The sequence below is a fragment of the Carcharhinus amblyrhynchos genome, chromosome 3, assembly GCF_965287045.1.
Source record: "Carcharhinus amblyrhynchos chromosome 3, sCarAmb.v2.hapA, whole genome shotgun sequence".
NCBI lineage: Eukaryota > Metazoa > Chordata > Chondrichthyes > Carcharhiniformes > Carcharhinidae > Carcharhinus > Carcharhinus amblyrhynchos.
In genome coordinates this window covers 70,674,649-70,695,099 of record NC_137326.1, presented here as the reverse complement: position 1 = coordinate 70,695,099, position 20,451 = coordinate 70,674,649, and the positions used below count along the sequence as shown (strand labels likewise).

The window sequence follows — 20,451 nt, the reverse complement described above, 5'->3', positions numbered from 1 at the left end:
TCCAGACATCGCTGGATTCCGGGGAAGTGCCGGAAGATTGGAAAACGGCTAATGTTACGCCGTTGTTTAAGAAGGGTGCCAGGCAAAAGGCGGGGAATTATAGGCCGGTTAGTTTAACGTCTGTGGTAGGTAAAATGTTAGAATCTGTCATTAAGGAGGGAATTGCTTGATAGAGCAGACGCAGCACGGTTTCATTAAAGGGAAGTCGTGTCTGACAAATTTACTGGAGTTCTATGAGGATGTGTCTAGGGCGGTGGATAGAGGAGAGCCGGTGGATGTGGTCTTTCTGGATTTTCAGAAGGCGTTTGACAAAGTACCTCACAAGAGGTTATTGCAGAAGGTCGAGGGACATGGAGTTGGGGGTAGGGTGTTAGCGTGGATAGAGGATTGGCTGTCAAATAGGAGGCAGAGAGTGGGGGTCAATGGGTGCTATTCGGATTGGCGGATGGTGACTAGTGGAGTGCCCCAGGGGTCGGTGCTGGGGCCTCAGCTTTTTACCATTTATGTAGATGATCTGGAGGAGGGAACCGAGTGTAGGGTGTCGAAATTTGCTGATGACACCAAGATTGGAGGAACGGCAAATTGTGCGGAGGGTGTGGAGAGTCTGCAGAAGGATCTAGATAGGCTGGGCGAATGGGCCAGGAAATGGCAAATGGAATTTAATGTTGGCAAGTGTGGGGTGGTCCACTTTGGTAGGAATAATGGTAGGAAGGACTATTACTTACATGGCAAAAAACTGCAGCAGGCGACGGTGCAGAGGGACCTCGGGGTCCTTGTGCATGAGTCGCAAAAACCCAGCTTGCAGGTGCAGCAGGTGGTCAGGAAGGCGAATGGGATGCTGGCCTTCATAGCGAGGGGGATTGAATATAAAAGTAGGGAGGTCTTGCTGCAGCTGTATAGGGCATTGGTGAGGCCGCAGCTGGAGTACTGTGTGCAGTTTTGGGCGCCGCACCTGCGCAAAGATATTTTGGCCTTGGAGGGAGTGCAGAGGAGGTTTACTAGGCTGATACCGGAGTTGAGGGGGTTGAGCTATGAGGAGAGGCTGAATAAACTAGGCTTGTACTCGTTAGAGTTTAGAAGAATGAGGGGAGATCTCATTGAGACGTATAAGATGATGAATGGGATGGATAGGATAGAGGTGGAGAGACTCTTCCCGCTCAAAAAAGACAGTAGGACTAGGGGGCACAGCCTCAAGATAAAGGGGGGGGGGGGGGCGGTTTAGAACGGAGTTGAGGAGGAACTTCTTCACTCAAAGGGTGGTGAATCTCTGGAATTCTCTGCCCGTTGAGGTGGTGGAGGCTGCCTCGCTAAATATTTTTAAGACGCGGGTTGATGGGTTTTTGATAAGCGAGGGGATTAAGGGTTATGGGGAGAGGGCAGGAAAGTGGAACTGAGCCATGACAGATCAGCCATGATCTTATTGAATGGCGGGGCAGGCTCGAAGGGCTAGATGGCCTACTCCTGCTCCTATTTCTTATGTTATGTTCTTATGTTCTATACACCTGTGCTTAACCCCCTCTACACTCACATTGTCTGAACGTTCAAGACTTGATTACCTGTAAAGACTCGCATTCCAACCATTATCTTGTAAATTGAGTTTGTATCTACATATGCCGTTTGTGAATTGAACTCCCATCTTGAAGGGGTAGTGCTCTGAAAGCTTGTGGCTTGTGCGATCAAATAAACCTGTTGGACTTTAACCTGGTGTTGTGAGACTTCTTACTGTGCTTACCCCAGTCCAACGCTGGCATCTCCACTTCATTTCTACTCTGACCAGCACGTGGCACTGGTAATAACCCTGAGATCACTACCTTTTGAGGTTCGATTTCTTAATTTTCTTCCTAGCTCCTTGTGTTCTGCTTTTAGGACCTTATCCCTTTTTTACCTATATCGTTTGTACCGACCACTGATTGTTCACCTTCCCCCTCCAGAATGTCTTCTACCTGCTCCAAGACATCCTTGACCCTAGCACTAGAGAAGCAACATGTCATCCTGGAGTCTCTTTTGCGGCCATAGAAATGCCTGTCTATTCCCCTTACAATTAAATCCCCTCTAACTATTGCACTGGCACACTTTTTAACCCCTCCCCTCTGCAGCAGAACCAACCATGGTGCAATGAGTTTGGCTGCTGCTGCCTTCCCCTGAAAGGTCATTCCCCTCAACAGAATTCAAAACGGTATATCTGTTTTACAGGGGAATGACACAGGAGATTCCTACACTGCCTGCCTATCTCCATTGCTCAGTCTGGTGGTCACCCATTCCCTTCCTGTCTGTGGAATCTGAGCCTGCGTTGTGACCACCTCTGTTATCCACGATATTCTCTGACTCGCGGTTGCTCTGCAGTGTCTCCAGCCACTGCTCCAGCTATGAAACCTGGGGTTCCTGGAGCTACAGCTGGAGATACTTCCCGCACACATGCGGGAACTGTCCCCAGCCTGCCCTATGGAGCAAGAGGAGCAAACCACAGCTTGGAGCTCTGCTATCATGTCTTACCTCTTTAAACTTTTGAAAGATGTTTTGTTTCACATTAATGGTTCACAGTTCCTCGTGGTTGCTTTATTTTGAGCTGTTGCATCTGCTCTTAATCTCACCTATACAGCATGATGATAATGCAACATGAAATGTCCTCAGTGTGAAAACAGGACTGCTTCTCCACCAGAATTGTGGGGTCTCTGAATCTGACCACTATTATTATGAGCAGATGCATCTGAGTCATTTAGACAGGAAAATATAAAGTCAAGTAGAATTTTTCCTTGTGTTGATTCACTTGCCACAAGCTCAGTTTGGCAAACTTTTTATTCAGGACTCAGCCTGCCCTGTCAGTGGTGGGATATAGTGACAATCTTGGTGAGCAACATTGATGCCCCCTGCTCAAGCATACTCTCTGCTCCACACTCAATGCTTCTTCCAAGTGATGTTCAACACAGAGGAGTACTGATTCATTTAGTGAAGAAGGGCATTAGGTGGTCATCAACAGGTGTCTTGACCCATGTTTGTCTTGATACCATGAGGCATTGTGGATTTAGAGGGATGCTACTTCGCATTACTACTACTTGTGCACTACTACGAGCTACTTCAACTAGGTAACTCCTAGAGAACAGGAAGTACCCAAAAATAGCGATGGAACGTTGGGTTGTAAGCTGAAGGGTATTACTGTGCGAGTATGGGTATGTCAGTCTGTTGCTTGACTAATCTGTGGGACAGCTGCTCCAAATTTAGAACAAGTCTTTAGATGTTAGTGAGGAGTACTTTGTAGGGCTCACTGAACTGGTATTCTTTGTCATTTCCAGTGCCTTAGTCGATGCTGGCAGTTCATTTGATTTTATTTTTAGTTGACTATTTTGTAACTGTTGTGATACAACTGAATGGCTTCTGTAGACCACTTCAGAGAGCTGTTGAAAGTCAACCACGTAACTTGAGAGTCTGGAGTTGTTTAAAGGCCAGACTGGGTGAGAACAATGAATTCCCTTTCTTAAACCAGATATGTTTGGCACAGGCCAACAGTCTAGATGATGATGCTGTGTACTCATGACATGAATCACTTGAAGTATAATCAAACTGTATGTCACTCGCACCATCATTTCCTGGAATGTTGTCAATTCTTAAATTCTCTGCCCAAAGGCAGTCCAATTTACAGCACCATAACCTCTACAATGGGTGGGGCACGGAGATTGTTCCCAAATTCACCTCAAAGAGGACAGAGATCAAATTCTGTCGCAATGGTACCAACCTGATCCACACTGGCCTTCAGCCATCTGAAGAATCTGAGTTGTTGTGGCAACGTATACTTGTATGCATGTTGTCCCTGGAACTATGGGTAGTGATGGTAGAGGCTGCAATTTATTTAAGTCACATGGCTGACTAGGAATCTCTCCTGCTCTTACCCATCTGCCATTGGTGTGTGTTGGAAGAAATTACAATGAATACTTAATTGATCTGGCTGTGTTACAAGCACATTTCCTTGATCTCAAGTCCTGAAGTAGGACTTGAATCTGGAGTTTCTGGTTCAGAGGCAGGGATGCTACCCAATGCACCTGCATTGTCACTGGGGTGCAATTTTTCAGCAAATCCAAGCCCATAAGTTCAGTGCTTTTAAAATTTATGTTAAGCACTAGATATGCGTCAGAAAATTACACATGGATGTCTTGTCTGTAATTCTAAGGCATTACAAATATTATTTGTCTATTTCCCGTGTGTAATTGGCTCCTGATGATGCATGTGAATCTGTGTAGCACTATTATCAGGCGTGACTGCTACTTGAGAGTATTGAAATGACCTCGAATGTCTTGGCATTGATGTTGTAAGTGATGTGCATGGTGAACATTTTGCAACACTAATGGGTTAAGATTCTATGGGATCACTCCAGCTTCTAAACTTGTGCATAAATAGAGTTTATGTATCTTGCTGAATTGTCATTTCATTTTCATTAACTTTTTTATTTTTTCAAATTCACTTTTCAGTTTATTCCATGTTTTCTTTTCATTTAGATTTGGCTTGAACCTGCAAAACTTATTGTCAAACAAGTGCGAAGTAAGTGCTTTTGTTTTTGGTTTTGTTTTGTTCATTCTGTCAACCCAAAGCTGTTGCGACGTACATTTTGTACTTGATTAGCTCACTTAGTGTTTCAGCTTGGATGGCAGTGTTGGTCAGGGAAATATTTTGCGGCTAATAAATTTGAAATCACCCTGGTTGGAATAACGGTAAGGAATTAACGGCCGAGAGAAAGTTTCAACTTCAACATTCAGCTTCAGGATTAAGATGATCTCTGGGGGAAACACTGGATTAACTGTGAAAATCCACAGTTGCAATTAAGCAGAGATTGTGGCCTGAAGAACTATAAGAGGTGAACCTAATGCTTGATCCAACGTGTAATCATATATGTCCCTGCCTATTGTTTATGACATTGTTGACTATCAATTCAGCTGAGATTTTGGATAGGTTTCGATAGTCACAATTCTCCCACAATAGTGTAAGGCCTGCCTTCTAAGACATGAGAGAAACACTGGATGCAATTGATGTGTGATGGTGCATCTATGCAAAGGCTCTTGAAGCACATGTGAAATGCAGTGAGATTCACACTGCTGATTTTTGGTGTTGTGGATATTGTGTTTGGAGCCTACCTTATGCCATGTAGTGGGAGCAATCTATTGGAGTCTCACTGCATAATTAGTCAAGGAGGAATTCAGGAAGAATTACTGTGGCAGTTGTGAAGATGTAACAATCAAGGAATTTGGAGTTTCATATGCTGAATGGTGTACAATGTGGCAAGTGGAAGCTTCTGACGTGTTTGCTGACTCACCAGCAGCACTCTGACGTGAGGGATTGAGAAAAAGTGCCAAAATCTCTTTTCAAATAAGAAATAAACATATAGAATTTCCTTTGGGTAAGTCTGTAAGTGATACTTGAGCAAATTGCTCAAATGCAATCTATGACAAAAGTCATCAATAACCTCTAGAGTATAGAAATAGATTCTAACCTGTTGAACTGCAAAAGTTGTCATGGAAAGATTTGATGTGTTTTGCTGTCTAAGTATGCTTGCGTTGTTGCTAAATACCCTGATCACTTTATTGTTGAGGAAGAGTAGAAGGAATTGTCCTCTTCACCCAGTATCTCACCTGGGTATGCTTGATGACACTGGTTGCCAAAAATGGCATCTCATTCTCCAGCGTTAAAATCTCTTATGACTGGAAATATTTAAATAAAAAGCACATTAACTTTTATTGAGCCAATGGTCTTTGTGTTCAGGGAGTTGGGCTCACCCCATAACTGCTCCTAGTGACGAGTCAAATTAGGCCGTGCAATTTGGGTCATGGTATTTCCTATTTCTGCTTTGTTCTTTGTATTTATTAGCATGTTTAAGAATGACACTGAAGAAAAATATTGGTTTGGATTACAGATGCTGCCCCTGCTTCAGCTCAAAAATAATTCCTGATACTTGTCTAAAAGTTAAGCTGTGTTTTGCTAAGAATGATTGACAGTTCTGTTTAGGAAATTCCTGTTAATGCCATTTATTCCATGTTAGATCAAAAATTTGAGTAAATCAACACTTTTTCATTTCTTTGGAATTTCATTGTGAAATTAAGTGGGAACTATGGGACATTTTGTACTTTATTAAAAAACAGCCATTTCCTTTGGATTATTTTGGCTTCCAAATCTGAATCTTTCTCGAGTGAATCCAAACTTTCGATACCATCTTTGTTTTTTGCACTGCAATCTAGGCAAACAAACAAGAATAAATGCAAAATACTGTGAATGCTGGAAATTTGAAATAAAAGCAGGAAACGCTGAACAAGCTCAGCAGTCTGGCAGCATTAGTGGGGAGAAAAACAGAATTAACCTTTTCAAGTCTTCTAAACCAGAGTCATATAGACTCAAAATGTTAACAACATTCATGTCTCCAGAAATGTCCCATAGAATCCCTACTGTGCACAAGAAGCCAATTCAGCCCATCGAATCTGCACCAACAGCATCTTACTTGATCCCCTTAACCCTAATCCACATTATCTACACAACTTGGGATACTAAGGGACAATTCAGCATGGCTAATTCACCCAACCTACACATCTTTGGACTATGGGAGAAACGGGAGTACCCAGAGGAAATCTATGCAGACAGAGAAAATGTGCAAACTCCACACATGCCTTTCGAGTTTCCAAACTCCACACTCAAGGCCTTTGTTCAGCATTTTCTGACAGAGCCTGTTGGACAGTCGTCTTTCAATTTTTGAAAGCAACAACATCCTCAAATGGATCTAGTCATTCAGATTTATCAATTCCATTTCTTAAACTTTGAATAAGCAGATAATTTTGTGATGTAAAAGTTACAGCAGGAAATAATCTATTTCAGTCTTGGAGGTGATATTTTTATGAAGTGTTGGAGTGCACACAAATATCTTTAAAGAATATGAACCTTTTCTGAAATTTTGAAATTGTCTCTTGAGATTCTCCAATTTCCACAGAATGAAGGCTGCCAAATTTTTATATTAGGTAGGTAATTAAGGGACCTACATTTTGAATGCAAAGTTATTCAAATCAACCAGGGACCTGTTTAAATATAGATCGAACCAGTCTCTGTGTCCGTATCTGTGCATGCATGGTTTATTGGTGCGCATGTATTGTGTTTCATTGCCCCAGCAAACCTGTTATGAGCGGGGAATTTAATGTATATTCCAAAATTTGTGTTGGGACGAACTGCTAAATACTCACTGCACAGTGACAGAGCTTTAAGATAATAAGTTATAAACACTTTAGATGGAAACAAATCTTTGTTACATGAAACCTTGAAATGTGAGTTAGTTATTTTCATGGTCTGTCATTCTTCCACGCTTCTTTTAAAAGCATAGCTCCATTTGAAGAGAAATTTAAACTTTAGTTTTTGAGTCTTTCTCATTCTTTACAGGACCAAAGAACACATTGTTCAGGCTTTCTGTTAAGTTTTTCCCCCCTGATCCTGGCCAGCTGCAGGAGGAGTACACAAGGTAATGATTGATATTGGGTCTAATCAAACTGGTGATTTTTGTAGTGTTTTGTGACGCAATTATCCTGTTGGTCTCTTATTCTCTGAGTGCAACCTCAGAATGCAGCTACAAAACTTTAACCCATTCACATTTCCTAGTGATCATTGATGCAGACATCGTGATTATAAACTTTTCTCCTTTTTGTTAAAACCCCCGTAATATTACTGACTTCTGACTGCATTGAGCATTTGAATTGGATTGTCTTGTCCAGTTTCTTTGTTTATAATGTTGTCCGAAAAACAGAGTGGAAAACCCCAGGTTGGAACTGTGTTCAAATTGCTTGATATAGCTGATGAGAGGATTAGAATAGACAAATCCTGTTTAAGATCAGTATTGCTTAGCACATTGTCATTTATGAATGTTTTTATTGAGCAGAGTTGCTCCTTGATTCAGAGGCAGTTGATCTTGTTTTAATTATGGGTGCTCACTACTAATTTACTACCCCTTGAGGGATTTCCCCTACTCGAGGGAAGACTATGGAATTAAGGGGAATGTGGCATTAAGCATTGGAGTGGTTTCAGCTACAGGAAGCAAAGAGAGATGATGGATGAGTGATTTTCAGTCAGAGCAATTTGCAGTATCCTCTAATTAGTATGGGGAGAAAACTTGATGTCCAGATACATGCTTCCTTTAAAGGGAGCAGGCCAAGTTGATAAACTTCAAAGAAAGTGTTACTTTCCTTTATAAATAAAGGCATAAAATGTAGAGACAGCACTCATGCTCAAACTTTATAAATCACTTGTTAGGCTGGAGCTGGAATATAGTGGACAATGCTGGCTGCATTACTTCAGGAAAGATGTAATGGAGGTTTACTAATATTTTAACAGTGATGCGGGATTTAGTTATGAAGAAGTTAGGATTGTTCTCCTTGGAACGGAGCAGAGGTGAAGAGATGAGCCAGTGGAAGTTTCTAAGACGACTAGAGGTGATAGAGTAGATGTAGGAAATATATTTCTAGCAAGTAGGTGAATAGTCAGAGGTTATAGTTTCATAGCTGGCAAAAGATCCAGAGGGTAGATGAGTTTTTTTTACTTTATCGCCAAATCTGGAACACTACCTGAAAAGGTGGTGGAAGCTCATTCCGTAAGTAATTTCTGAAAGGACAGGTACTTGAGGACAGACAACTTGCAAGGCTATAGACTGAAAGAAAGAACTGGGTGTAGGACCAAGTGCAACACTATGAACTGAGTGGTTTCCTGTGCTGTAAATTTCAAGGATACTCTGCTTCCAATTGGATGCTGACAAAGATTATAATTGGAGGATGTGAAGAAACTATATTTTCAGCACCTCTACATCGTCCTTGTTGAGCTTTGCCTCATCTGTGTTGGATATGTTCTAGCAGCTGGTGCATCTAGCTTTTATTGATGGTTTTTTTAATCTAAAAGGCCCATGACAGATGCTATGGATCACTGTATCTGATGCAGGATAATGGAATTCTGGGACATAGACATTGAAAGAAATACACATTATTCTGAAACCTTATGAAAATAAATAATTTCACAGAATCCCTATAGTGCAGAAGGAGACCATTCAGCCCATCAAGCCTGTACTGACAACAATCCAACCCAGGCACTATCCCCACATGTTTACCCTGCTACTTCCCTTGACACCAAAGGATAATTTAGCATAGCCAATCAACCTAACCTGTACATCTTTGGACTGTGGGAGGAAATTGGAGCATCCAGAGGAAACACAAGCAGACATGAGGAGAACATGCAAGCTCCACAATGTCACCTAAGGCTGGAATTGAGCCTGGATCCCTGGCTTTGAGGCAGTAGGGCTAACCACTGTGCCAGCGGCCATCTCATTTTGAGACACCCTGATTTAATCAGCAGGTGGGCAGTCATTATGAAAAAAGGCACCTGTTAGTCATGCTTGGTGTGTTGTAGTGAATGCTGACTTGTATGAGATCAAGAAAATGTGTTCATTTTCCTTTTCTAGGTATTTGTTTGCACTGCAGATTAAGCGGGACCTAGCAGAGAACAAAATCATGTGCAATGAGAATACATCCGCGCTTATCATTTCTCATCTCTTGCAATGTGAGTATGGAAGTTAAACAAGACACTGTCACCTTGAGCTCATCAGTGCGATGTGAATACAATAAAAGCATAACTGTGAAAGGAATTGTGCCTTTGGCTGACAGTGCTGGCTTCTTTGGCACAGATTTAAGCCAATTACTATTTCAAGCCTCCAATTGGTTGTGATGAACCTTTTGAACCTGTGTTCTAAAACATGATAATGGCACATCACAGCTTACTTGATTACTTGTTTAATAATTAGTGGCTGAGTAACCACATTTTTAATGCTGCATTCACAACATTAGACAAAGAAACTGAACACTAAGGGGGGAATCATTGAATGTTAAATGTATGTTTAAAATCCTGGGGAAAGCTAGTTAGAGTAGTAGTCTAATCTGTTGATTTTTGATGGAAGGAGAGAAAATTGGGTCGAATGGCAGGTTTGGGTTTCAAAGGACGAAAAGAAAATCGTGAAGGCACAGCATCAATATAGGGACATTTAAAAAAAACTGGTGGAGAGTTCGTAGCTAATACTGAAAGAAATTTCCTAGTGGGCAATTTTTTTTTCTCCAACCTGTCCAGGAGCATGAGGGAGATACAGGAAATGTTTGCCCTGGCAGGACCTCTAGGGTTGTAATCTCAGGATTACTCCCTCTGCAACATGCCAGTGAGGCTAGAAATAGGAAGATAGTAGAGCTCAACACGTGGCTAAGCAGCTGACGTAAGGGGGTGTGTTTCAGATGTCTGGACTATTGGGATCTCTTCCAGGGCAGGTGAGACCTGTACAAAAAGGACACATTGCAACTGAACTGGAAGGGCATAAATATTCTGGCCAGGAGGTTTGCAAGTGTCAGGGAGGATTTAAATTAGTTTGGCAGTGGGGTGGGAACCAAAGCAAAGGTGAATTAACTGAAGTGGAACCAGAGTGTCAGGCCAGTAAGACTCAGAGCAGGCAAGGTGCAGCTGCTGATCAGAGGGTCTGGTGGACTGCAATGCATTTATTTCAGTGTGAGAAGTGTAACAGGTAAGGCAGATGAACTTAGAGCTCGGATTAGTACTCGGAATTATGATGTTGCTATTACAGAGACTTGGTTAAGGGAAGGACATGATCGGCAGTTCCTGGATAAGGATGTTTCAGGCAGGATAGAGGGGGATGTAAGAGTGGTGGGAGAGTTGCATTACTGGTTAAGGAGAATATCACAGCTGTACTGGGGGATGATACCTCAGAGGGCTCATACAGCGAGGCAATATAGGTAGAGCTCAGGAAGGTGTAGTCACAATGTTGGGGGTTTACTATAGGCTGCCTGACAGCCAGTGGGAAATAGAGGAACAGATATGTAGACAGATTTTGGCAAGGTGTAAAAGTAACAGGGTTATTGTGGTGGAAGATTTTAACTTCCCTTATATTGACTGGAACTCAGTTAGTGCTAGGGGCATGGTTGGGGCAGAGTTTGTAAGGAGTATCCAGGAGGGCTTCTTGAAACACTTATGTAGATACAAAGAACAAAGAACAACCCAGCACGGGAAACAGGCCCTTCGGCCCAACGAGCCCGCGCCGCCGCATCACCCTACACCTATTCTACCCTGCATGTCTACGAATGGAACCTTTAACTTAGCCAGATTCAGGGGAGAATAGTGTCCAACTAGGGAAGGGTCCATGTTGGACCTGGTATTGGGGAATGAGCCCAGCCAGGCGATCAATGTTTCATTAGGGGAGCAGTTTGGGAACAGTGACCACAATTTTGTAAGCTTTAAGATACTGATGAATAAAGATTAGCTAAATTGGGGGAAGGCTAATTACAATAATATTACGCAGGAACTGAAGAATGTAGACTGGGGGCAGATTTTTGAGGGTATATCAACATCTGGCATGTGGGAGGCTTTCAAGTGCAAGTTGATAGAAATTCAGAACCGGCACATTCCCGTAAGGTTGAAAGACAAGTGTAGCAAGTTTTGGGAACCTTGGATACAGAGCATAGTCAAAGAGAAGAAGGAAGTATTTTCCCTGCAAGAGGCTGGGAACACACAAAGCAAGTGTGGATTACAAGGAAAGTAGGAAGAAACTTAAGCAAAGAGTAAGGAGGGCTAAAAGAGGTCATGAAAAGTCATTGGCCAGCAGGATTAAGGAAAGTCCCAAGGCTTTTTATACAAAGAGCAAGAAAGTTTGCCCACTCAAGGACAGGGGAGGGAATTTATGCATGGAACCAGAGGAAATGGGCAAGATATTAAATTAGTACTTTGTGTCAGTATTGGTGGATGATGAGAATGGGAAAGGGAGTGTGGATAGTTTGAGTCATGTTGAGATCAAAAAGGTGGTGGTATTGGGGTTTTTAAGAAACATTAAAGTAGACAAGTCCTCAAGGCCTGATGTGATAGACCCCAGAATAGTGAAAGAAGCAAGGGAGGAAATTGCTGAGGCCTTGAGAGAATTGTATCCTCACTTGCTACAGTGGAGGTCCCAGAGGATTGGAGAATAGCCAAACTGGTTCCTTCGTTTGAAAAGGGTAGCAAGAATAATCTAGGTAACTACAGGCCGGTGAGCCTGATGTCAATGATAGGGAAATTATTGGAGAGGACTCTTTGAGACAGGATTTACTCCCATTTGGAAATAAGTAGACATATTAGCGAGGGGCAGTGTGGTTTTGTGAAGGGGAGGTTGTGCCTCACTAACTTGATTGAGTTTTTCGAAGAAGTAATGAAGATAATTGATGAGGGTAGGGCAGTGAATGTTGTCCATTTGGATTTCAGTAAGGCCTTTGACAAGGGCCCTCATGGCAGAATGGTGAGAAGGTGAAGTCGCATGGGATCAGAGGTGAGCTGGCAACGTGGATACAGAACTGGCTCAGTCATAGAAGACAGAGGGTAGCAGTGGAAGGGTGCATTTCTGAATGGAGGGCTGTGACAAGTGGTGTTCCTCGGATCAGTGCTGGGACCGTTGCTATTTATAATCTATGTAAATGATTTGGAGGAGAATGTAATTGGTTTGATTAGTAAGTTTGCAGACAACACAAAAGTTGCCGGATTTGTGGGTAGCAATGAGGACCATCAGAGGATACAGTAGGACATAGATCGGTTGGAGACTTGGGCAGAGAGATTGCAGATGGCGTTTAATTTGGACAAATGTGAGGTAATGCATTTTGGAAGGTCTAATACAGATAGGAAATATACAGTAAATGGCAGAACCCTTAAGAGTATTGATAGGCAGGGGGATCTGGGTGCATAGGTACACAAGTCACTGAAAAGTAGCAATGCAGGTGGAGAAGGTAGTTAAGAAAGCATACGGCATGCTTGCCTTCAGCGGCCGGGGCATTGATTCATTGACAGGTCAATGAACCTTAGTTAGGCCGCACTTGGAATATAATGTTCAATTCTGGTTGCCACAGTACCAGAAGGACGTGAAGGCTTTGGAGAGGGTACAGAAACGATTTACTAGGATGTTGCCTGGTATGGAAAGCATTAGCTGTGAGGAGAGGTTGGAGAAACGTGGTTTGTTCTCACTGGATGACGAAGGTTGAGGGATGATCTGATGGAAGTCTGCAAGATTATGAGGGGCATGGACAGAGTGGAATAACCGGAAGCTTTATCCCAGGGTGAAAATGTCAGTTACTAGGGGGCATAGGTTAAGGAGCAAGGTTTAAGGTTTAAAGGAGATATACGAGGCAAGTTTTAGATAGAGGGTGGTGGATGCCTGGAAATTGCTGCCAGGGAGGTAGTGGAAACAGATAGGTAGTGATTTTTAAGAGGTGTCTTGACAGATACATGAATAGGATGAGAATGGAGGGATATGGTGTCTGGAAGAGTAGGGGGTTTTAGTTAAGTCAGGCAGCGTGGTTGATGCAGGCTTGGAGGGTCGAAGGGCCTGTTCCTGTACAGAAATTTTCTTTGTTCTTTGTAGATATGGGAAGAGTACTGGCACTTTTGATGGGCTAGGGCTTTATAGAATGTTGAGTGGTCGGGTGAAAAATTGCTCAGTGGCACGGGAAATTAAGCAAAGTGGAGATTTTTGGGAAAAGTTCCAGAGTGTAGAGTTGAGGCACTTTCAAAACTCTGCCATCAGTGATGGGGTGAATAAAGAGAGAGCAGCATACAAAAGAACCAGGGTTGAAGAATTTGGGTTGGGACTTCAAAGTTGAATGGGATTGCTCTGGGATGTCAAGACATGGCAATGCAGGAATTTGTGGAACTTGTTAACTCAGCTAATGTTCTGGGGACCCAGGTTTGAATCTCACCACAGCAGATAGTGGAATTTGAAGTCAATTTAAAAAAAAAATCTGGAGTTAGAGTCTACTGATGACCATGAAACCATTGTTGATTTTTGGAAAATCCCATTTGGTTCATTAATGTCCTTTAGGGAAGAAAATCTGCCATCCTTATCTGTGACTCCAGAGCCATAGCAAAGTGATTGATTCTCAGCTGTCCTCTGAAATGACCTAGCAAACCATTCAGTTGCATATGTAGATACAAAGTTAAATTAAAAGGAATGAAACCGGACAGACCACCTGGCATTGACCCAGGCATTGGAAAAGACAACAGAAACAGCCTTGTCGACCCTCACGTCTTCCTTGCTAGCATCTGGGGGCTAGTGCCAAAATTGGGAGAGCTGTCTCACAGAATAATCAAGCAACAGTGTAACTTAGTTATTCTCCGGAATCACACCTTACAGATCATGTCCCAGATACCACCATTATCATTCCTCGATTATGTCCAGTCCCACTGGCAGGACAGACCCGGCAGAGATGGCAGCATAATGGAGGGAGCTGCCCTGGGAGACCTGAACTCTGCATCCCATGAAGCTCATGGCTTCAGGTTAAACATGGGCAAGGAAACCTCTTACTTGTTATTATGTACCATTCTCCTTTGGCTAATGAATCAGCATTCCTCCATGTTGAATAGCACTTGAAGGAAGCACTGAGGGCGGCAATAGCGCAAAACGTACTCTGAATGGGAGATTTCAATGTTCACCACCAAGAGTGGCTCAGCATAGAAACGCTACACAGTACAGGCCCTTCGGCCCACAAAGTTGTGCCAAACATGTCCCTACCTTAGAGATTACTAGGCTTACCTAAAACCCTCTATCTTACTAAGTTTCATGTACTTGTCTAAAAGTCTCTTAAAAGACCCTATTGAATCCACCTCCACCGCCATTGCCGGCAGCCCATTCCACACACCCCCCACCCTCTGAGTGAAAAACTTACCCCTGACATCTCCTCTGTATCTACTCCTCAGCACCTTAAACCTGTGTCCTCTTGTGGTAATCATTTCAGCCCTGGGAAAAAGCCTCCGACTATCCACTCGATCAGTACCTCTCAACATCTTATTCACCTCTATCAGGTCACCCCTCATTCTTGGTCTCTCCAAGGAGAAAAGGCCGAGCTCCCTCAGCCTGTCCTCATAAGGCATGCTCCCCAATCCAGGCAACATCCTTGTAAATCTCCTTTGCACCCCTTCTGTGGCTTCCACATCCTGTAACACACAGAACAAAGAACACTACAGCACAAACAGGCCCTTCGGCCCACATCTATACCTACTAAGACATAGACCTATCTATAACCCCCAATCCCATTAGATCCCTTATACTCATCCAGAAGTCTTTTAAAAGACCTTAGCGAGTTCGCCTCCACCACCACTGACGGCAGCCAATTCCATTCACTCACCACCCTCCGAGTGAAAAACTTACCCCTAACATCTCCTCTGTACTTGCTTCCCTGCACCTTTAAATCTGTGTCCTCTCGTAGCGACCGTTTCAGCCCGTGGAAACAGCCTCTGAGAATCCACCCTATCTATTCCTCTCAACATCTTATAAACCTCTATCAGGTCACCTCTCAACCTTCGTCTCTCCAGGGAGAAGAGTCCCAGCTCTCTCAACCTATCCTCATAAGGCATGCCTCCCAATCCAGGCAACATCCCTGTAAATCTCCTCTGCACCCCCTCAATAGCTTCCACGTCCTTCCTATAGCGAGGTGACCAGAACTGCGCACAGTACTCCAAGTGGGGTCTGACAAGGGTCTTATAAAGTTGCAGCATTACCTCCCGACTCCTAAACTCAATCCCTTGATTAATGAAGGCCAGTACACCATACGCCTTCTTGATCACATCCTCCACCTGCGAGGCCGATTTAAGAGTCCTGTGGACCCGGACCCCAAGATCCTTCTGCTCTTCAACACAGCTAAGACTTCTACCCTTGATATTGTATTCCTTCATCCCATTGGTCCTGCCAAAATGGACCACTACACATCTGCCACTTCTCCGCCCAGTCTTGCATCCTATCTATGTCATGCTGCAATTTCTGACATCCCTCCAGACCATCCATAACACCACCAACCTTTGTATCGTCAGCGAACTTACTAACCCACCCCTCCACTTCCTCATCCAGGTCATTTATGAAAATGACAAACAGCAAGGGTCCTAGAACCCACTGGTGACCGACCTCCATGCATAAAAAGACCCATCCACAACCACTCTCTGCCTTCTGCAGGCAAGCCAGTTCTGGATCCACAAGGCCAAAGCCCCCTGGATCCCATGCCCTCTCACCTTCTCAAGAAGTCTTGCATGGGGGACCTTAGCAAACGCCTTGCTGGAGTCCATGTAAGCCACGTCTACCGCTCTTCCTTCATCAATGTGTTCAGTCACATTCTCAAAGAACTCAACTAGGCTCATAAGGCATGATCTGCCCTTGACAAAACCATGTTGACTATTTCTGATCATTCTAAACTTCTCCAAATGCTCAAATCTTGTCCCTCAAGCCTCTCTGTCAGCTTACCAACCACTGAGGTCAGACTCACCGGTCGGTAATTTCCCGGGCTATCCCTGTTTCCTTTCTTGAAAATAGGAACCACATCTGCAATCCTCCGGCATCTCTCCCGTCTCCATCGATGACGCAAAGATCATCGCCAGGGGTTCTGTAACGAGGCAACCAGAACTGAACACAGTGGGGTCTGACCAGGTCCTATATAGCTGCAACATTATCTCTCGACTCCTAAACTCAATTCCTTGATTGATGAAGGCCAGTACACTATACGCCGCCTTAACCGCAGCTTCAATCTGTGCAGTTGCTTTGGGCGTCCTATGAACTCGGACCCCAAGATCCTTCTGATCTTCCACACTGCCAAGAGTCCTACCATTAAGTGCAGTAGCACTTGGGTTCTAAATGATATAACTGCAAGACTGGGTCTGCGGCAGGTGGTGAGGGAACCATCAAGAGGGAAAAACATACTTGAACGCTTCCTTACAATCTGCCAGCTGCAGTTGCATCTGTTCAAGACAGTATCGGTAAGAGTGACCATTGCACAGTGTTTGTGGAGATGAAGTCCACCTTCACATTGAGAATAATCTCCATGTTGTGTGGCACTATCACCTGCTTAAAAAGGACAGACTTGGAACAGATCTAGCAACTCAAGACTGGGCATCCATGAGGCGCAATGGGCCAAAAACGGCAGCAGAACTGTACTCGAGCACAGTCTGCAACCTCATGGCCCAGCATATCCCTCACTCAACCATTATCATCAAGCCAGGGGGATGAGTCCTGGCTCAATGGAGAGTGCAGGAGGGCATGCCAGGAGCAGCACCAGGCATACCTAAAAATGAAGTGTTAATCTGGTGAAGCTCCCAAACAAGGGTATTTGCATGTTCCCAGAACCAATTGATCAGATCCAAACTCTGCAGTCCTGCCACATCCAGCTGTGAATTGTGGTGGACGATTAAATAACTCACTAAAGAAGGAGGCTCCACAAACATTTCTGTCCTCAATGATAGAGGAGCCCAGCACATCAGTGCAAAAGATAAGGCTGAAACATTGGTAGCAATCTTTAGCCAGAGGTGTCGAGTGGGTGAGCCATCTAGGCCTCTTCCAGTGGTCCCCAACATCACAGATGTTAATCTGCAGCCAATTCGATTTGCTCCACATGAAATCAAGAAATGGTTGGAGGCGCTGGATACTGCAAAGGCAGTGGGCCCTGATAACATTCTGGTAATAGTACTGAAGACTTATGCTCCACAAACTTCCGCTCCTCGAACCAAGCCTTTCCAGTACAGTTACGACACTGGCATCTACATGACATTGTGGAAAATTGCCCAGGTATATACCAAACGGGCCAATTACTGCCCTATCAAGAAAGGGTAATAAAACTGAAAGACCTGGATAGATTGAACATTGGGAAGATCTTGCATTAGAAGGAGAGACTAGGATCTAAGAGCACGGCCTCAGTAAAGATATGACCCTTTAGAATTGAGATGAGTAGGAATTTCTTCAGCCAGAGGGTGATGAATCTATGAAATTCATTGTCACAGAAGGCTGTGGAGGCCAGGTCGTTGAGTGTATTTAAGACAGATAAGTCCTTGATTGGTAAGGGATCAAAGGTTATGAGGGAAAGGTGGGAGAATGAGGTTTCTCAACCCATCAGACATGATTGAATGGGGAAACAGACTCGATGGGCCGGAAGACCTAATTCTGCTCCTAAATCTTATGCTCTTATCAGTATACATTCAATTATCAGCAAAGTGATGGAAGGCTCCATTCCTATAGTAGTGTCATCAGTCTACTCTTGATCATCAGTCAAGTAATGAAAGGGGTCATCAACAGTGCTATCAAACAGCACCTGCTCAGCATTAACCTACTGAATGACATCCAGTTTGGGTTTCGCCAGGGTCACTCAGCTCCTGACTTAATTACATCCTTGGTTCAAACATCCTTGGACAAAAGCACTGAATTCCTAAGGTGAGAGTGACAGCACTTGACATCAAGGCTGCGTTCAAATGAGAGTGGCATCAGAGGGATCTAGGTGTATGTGTACATAGATCCCTGAAAGTTGGGAATCAAGTAGATAGGGTTGTTAAGAAGGCATACGGTGTCTTGGCGTTTATTGGTAGGGGGATTGAATTTAGGAGTCGCAGCGTCATGTTGCAACTGTTCACAACTCTGGTGCGGCCGCACTTGGAGTACTGTGTGCAGTTCTGGTCCCCACATTACAGGAAGGACATGGAGGCTTTGGAGAGGGTGCAGAGGAGGTTTACCAGGATGTTGCCTGGTATGGAGGGGAGGTCCTATGAGGAGAGACTGAGGGATTTGGGGTTGTTTTCGCTGGAAAGAAGGCGGCTAAGAGGGGATCTTATTGAAACATATAAGATGATTAGAGGTTTAGATAGGGTGGACAGTGATAGCCTTTTTCCTCGGATGGAGAAAGCTAGCACGAGGGGGCATGGCTTTAAATTAAGGGGGAGTAGTTATAGGACGGATGTCAGGGGTAGGTTCTTTACCCAGAGGGTGGTGAGGGATTGGAATGCCCTGCCTGCTGCAGTTGTAAATGCGCCTAGTTTGGGGGCGTTTAAGAGATCTGCGGATAGGTTTATGGACGAAAAGGGATTGGTTTAGGTTAGTGGGTCATTGTTTTTTAACTGGTCGGCGCAACATTGTGGGCCGAAGGGCCTGTTCTGCGCTGTAATGTTCTATGTTCTATGGAGCACTAATAAATTGGAATCAATGGTATCAGGGGCAAAACTCTGCTGGTTAGAGTCATACCTGGCACATATGGTTGTTTGGGGTGGTGGGGGGAGAGCGGTCAGTAATCTCAGCTCGAGAACATTTCTGCGGAGGCCCTCAGGGTAGTATCCTAGGCCCAATCATCATCAGCTATGACATCAATGACCTTCCCTGTATCATTGGGTCAGAAGTTTGTGACTTCTTAGATACTGAAGCAGTCCATGTTTAAATGCAACAAGATCTGGACAATATCCAGGCTTGGGCTGACAAGTGGCAAGTAATATTTGCACCACACAAATGTCAGGCAATGAGCATCACCAATAAGAGATCATCTAACCACCACCCCATGATATTCAGTGGTGTTACCATCACTGAATCCCCCACTGTCAACATTCTTGGGGTTGTCATTAACCAGAAACTCAACTGGCCTCGCCACATAAATACAGCAGCTACAAGAGTAGTCAGAGGGTAGGAATACTGCTGCGAGTAACTCGCCTCCTGACTCCCCAAAGCCTGTCCACCATTTACAGGGCACAAGCCTGGAGTGTAATGGAATACTCCCCACTTGCCTAGATGAGTGAAACTCTTAACACTTGAAGCTTGACACCACCCAGGTCAAAGCAGCCTGCTTAATTGCTATTCTTTCCACAAACATCCTCTCCCTTCATCACTGACATTCAGTAGCAGCAGTCTGTACTATCTAAATGATTTCATCCAGAAATTTAACAAAGACCCTTGGCCAGCACGTTCCACACCCATGACCACTTCCACCTGAAAGGGCAAGGGTAAAAGATACATGGGAATACCACTACCTGAAAGTCCCCTTCAAGCTATTCTCCAAACTGACTTGGAAATATAGAACATAGAACAGGCCCTTCGGCCTTCGATGTTGCGCCGACCAGTGGAACCAATCTAATGACCCTCTAACCTAAACTATTCCAATATTATCCATATGTCTATCCGACCATTTGAATGCCCTTAAAGTTGGTGAATTCACTACTGCTGCAGGCAGGGCATTCCACGCCCTTAGTACCCTCTGAGTGAAGAACCTACCTCTGACATCTGTCCTATATTTATCACCCCTCAATTTAAAGCTATGTCCCTTCGTGTTAGCCATCACCGTCCAATGAAAAAGGCTCTCACTGTCCACTCTATCTAATCCTCTGAACATCTTGTATGCCTCAATATATATCGTCGTTCCTTTGCAATCAAAATCCTGGAATTCCCCCCCCTCCAATGGCATTGTGAACCACAACAGGTAGATTGCAGCATTTCAAGAAGGCAACTCACCACCACCAGCACCACCACCTCAAGGGCAACTAGTGATGAGCAATGAATGCGGGCTAACCAGCGATGCCCATGCCCCATGATTGAATATATATTAAAAAAATTAAAATTGCATTGACAAACCACTCTGTTTATTCCCAATGACTGAAGTAATG

The 20,451-nt window shown here is 44.0% G+C and overlaps 1 protein-coding gene across 9 annotated transcripts in view; it reads left to right on the top strand.

The window, feature by feature from the left end:
- The window catches only part of farp2 (FERM, RhoGEF and pleckstrin domain protein 2), a 222,184-nt gene that overhangs the window by 87,805 nt on the left and 113,928 nt on the right, over window positions 1-20,451 (top strand). For all 9 annotated transcript variants that reach the window (XM_080185077.1, XM_080185083.1, XM_080185054.1 and 6 more), the window contains exons 4-6: window positions 4,488-4,530; window positions 7,399-7,477; window positions 9,458-9,555. In XM_080185077.1, the coding sequence (XP_080041203.1) occupies window positions 4,488-4,530; window positions 7,399-7,477; window positions 9,458-9,555 (220 nt within the window). The remainder of the gene's footprint in view (window positions 1-4,487; window positions 4,531-7,398; window positions 7,478-9,457; window positions 9,556-20,451) is intronic.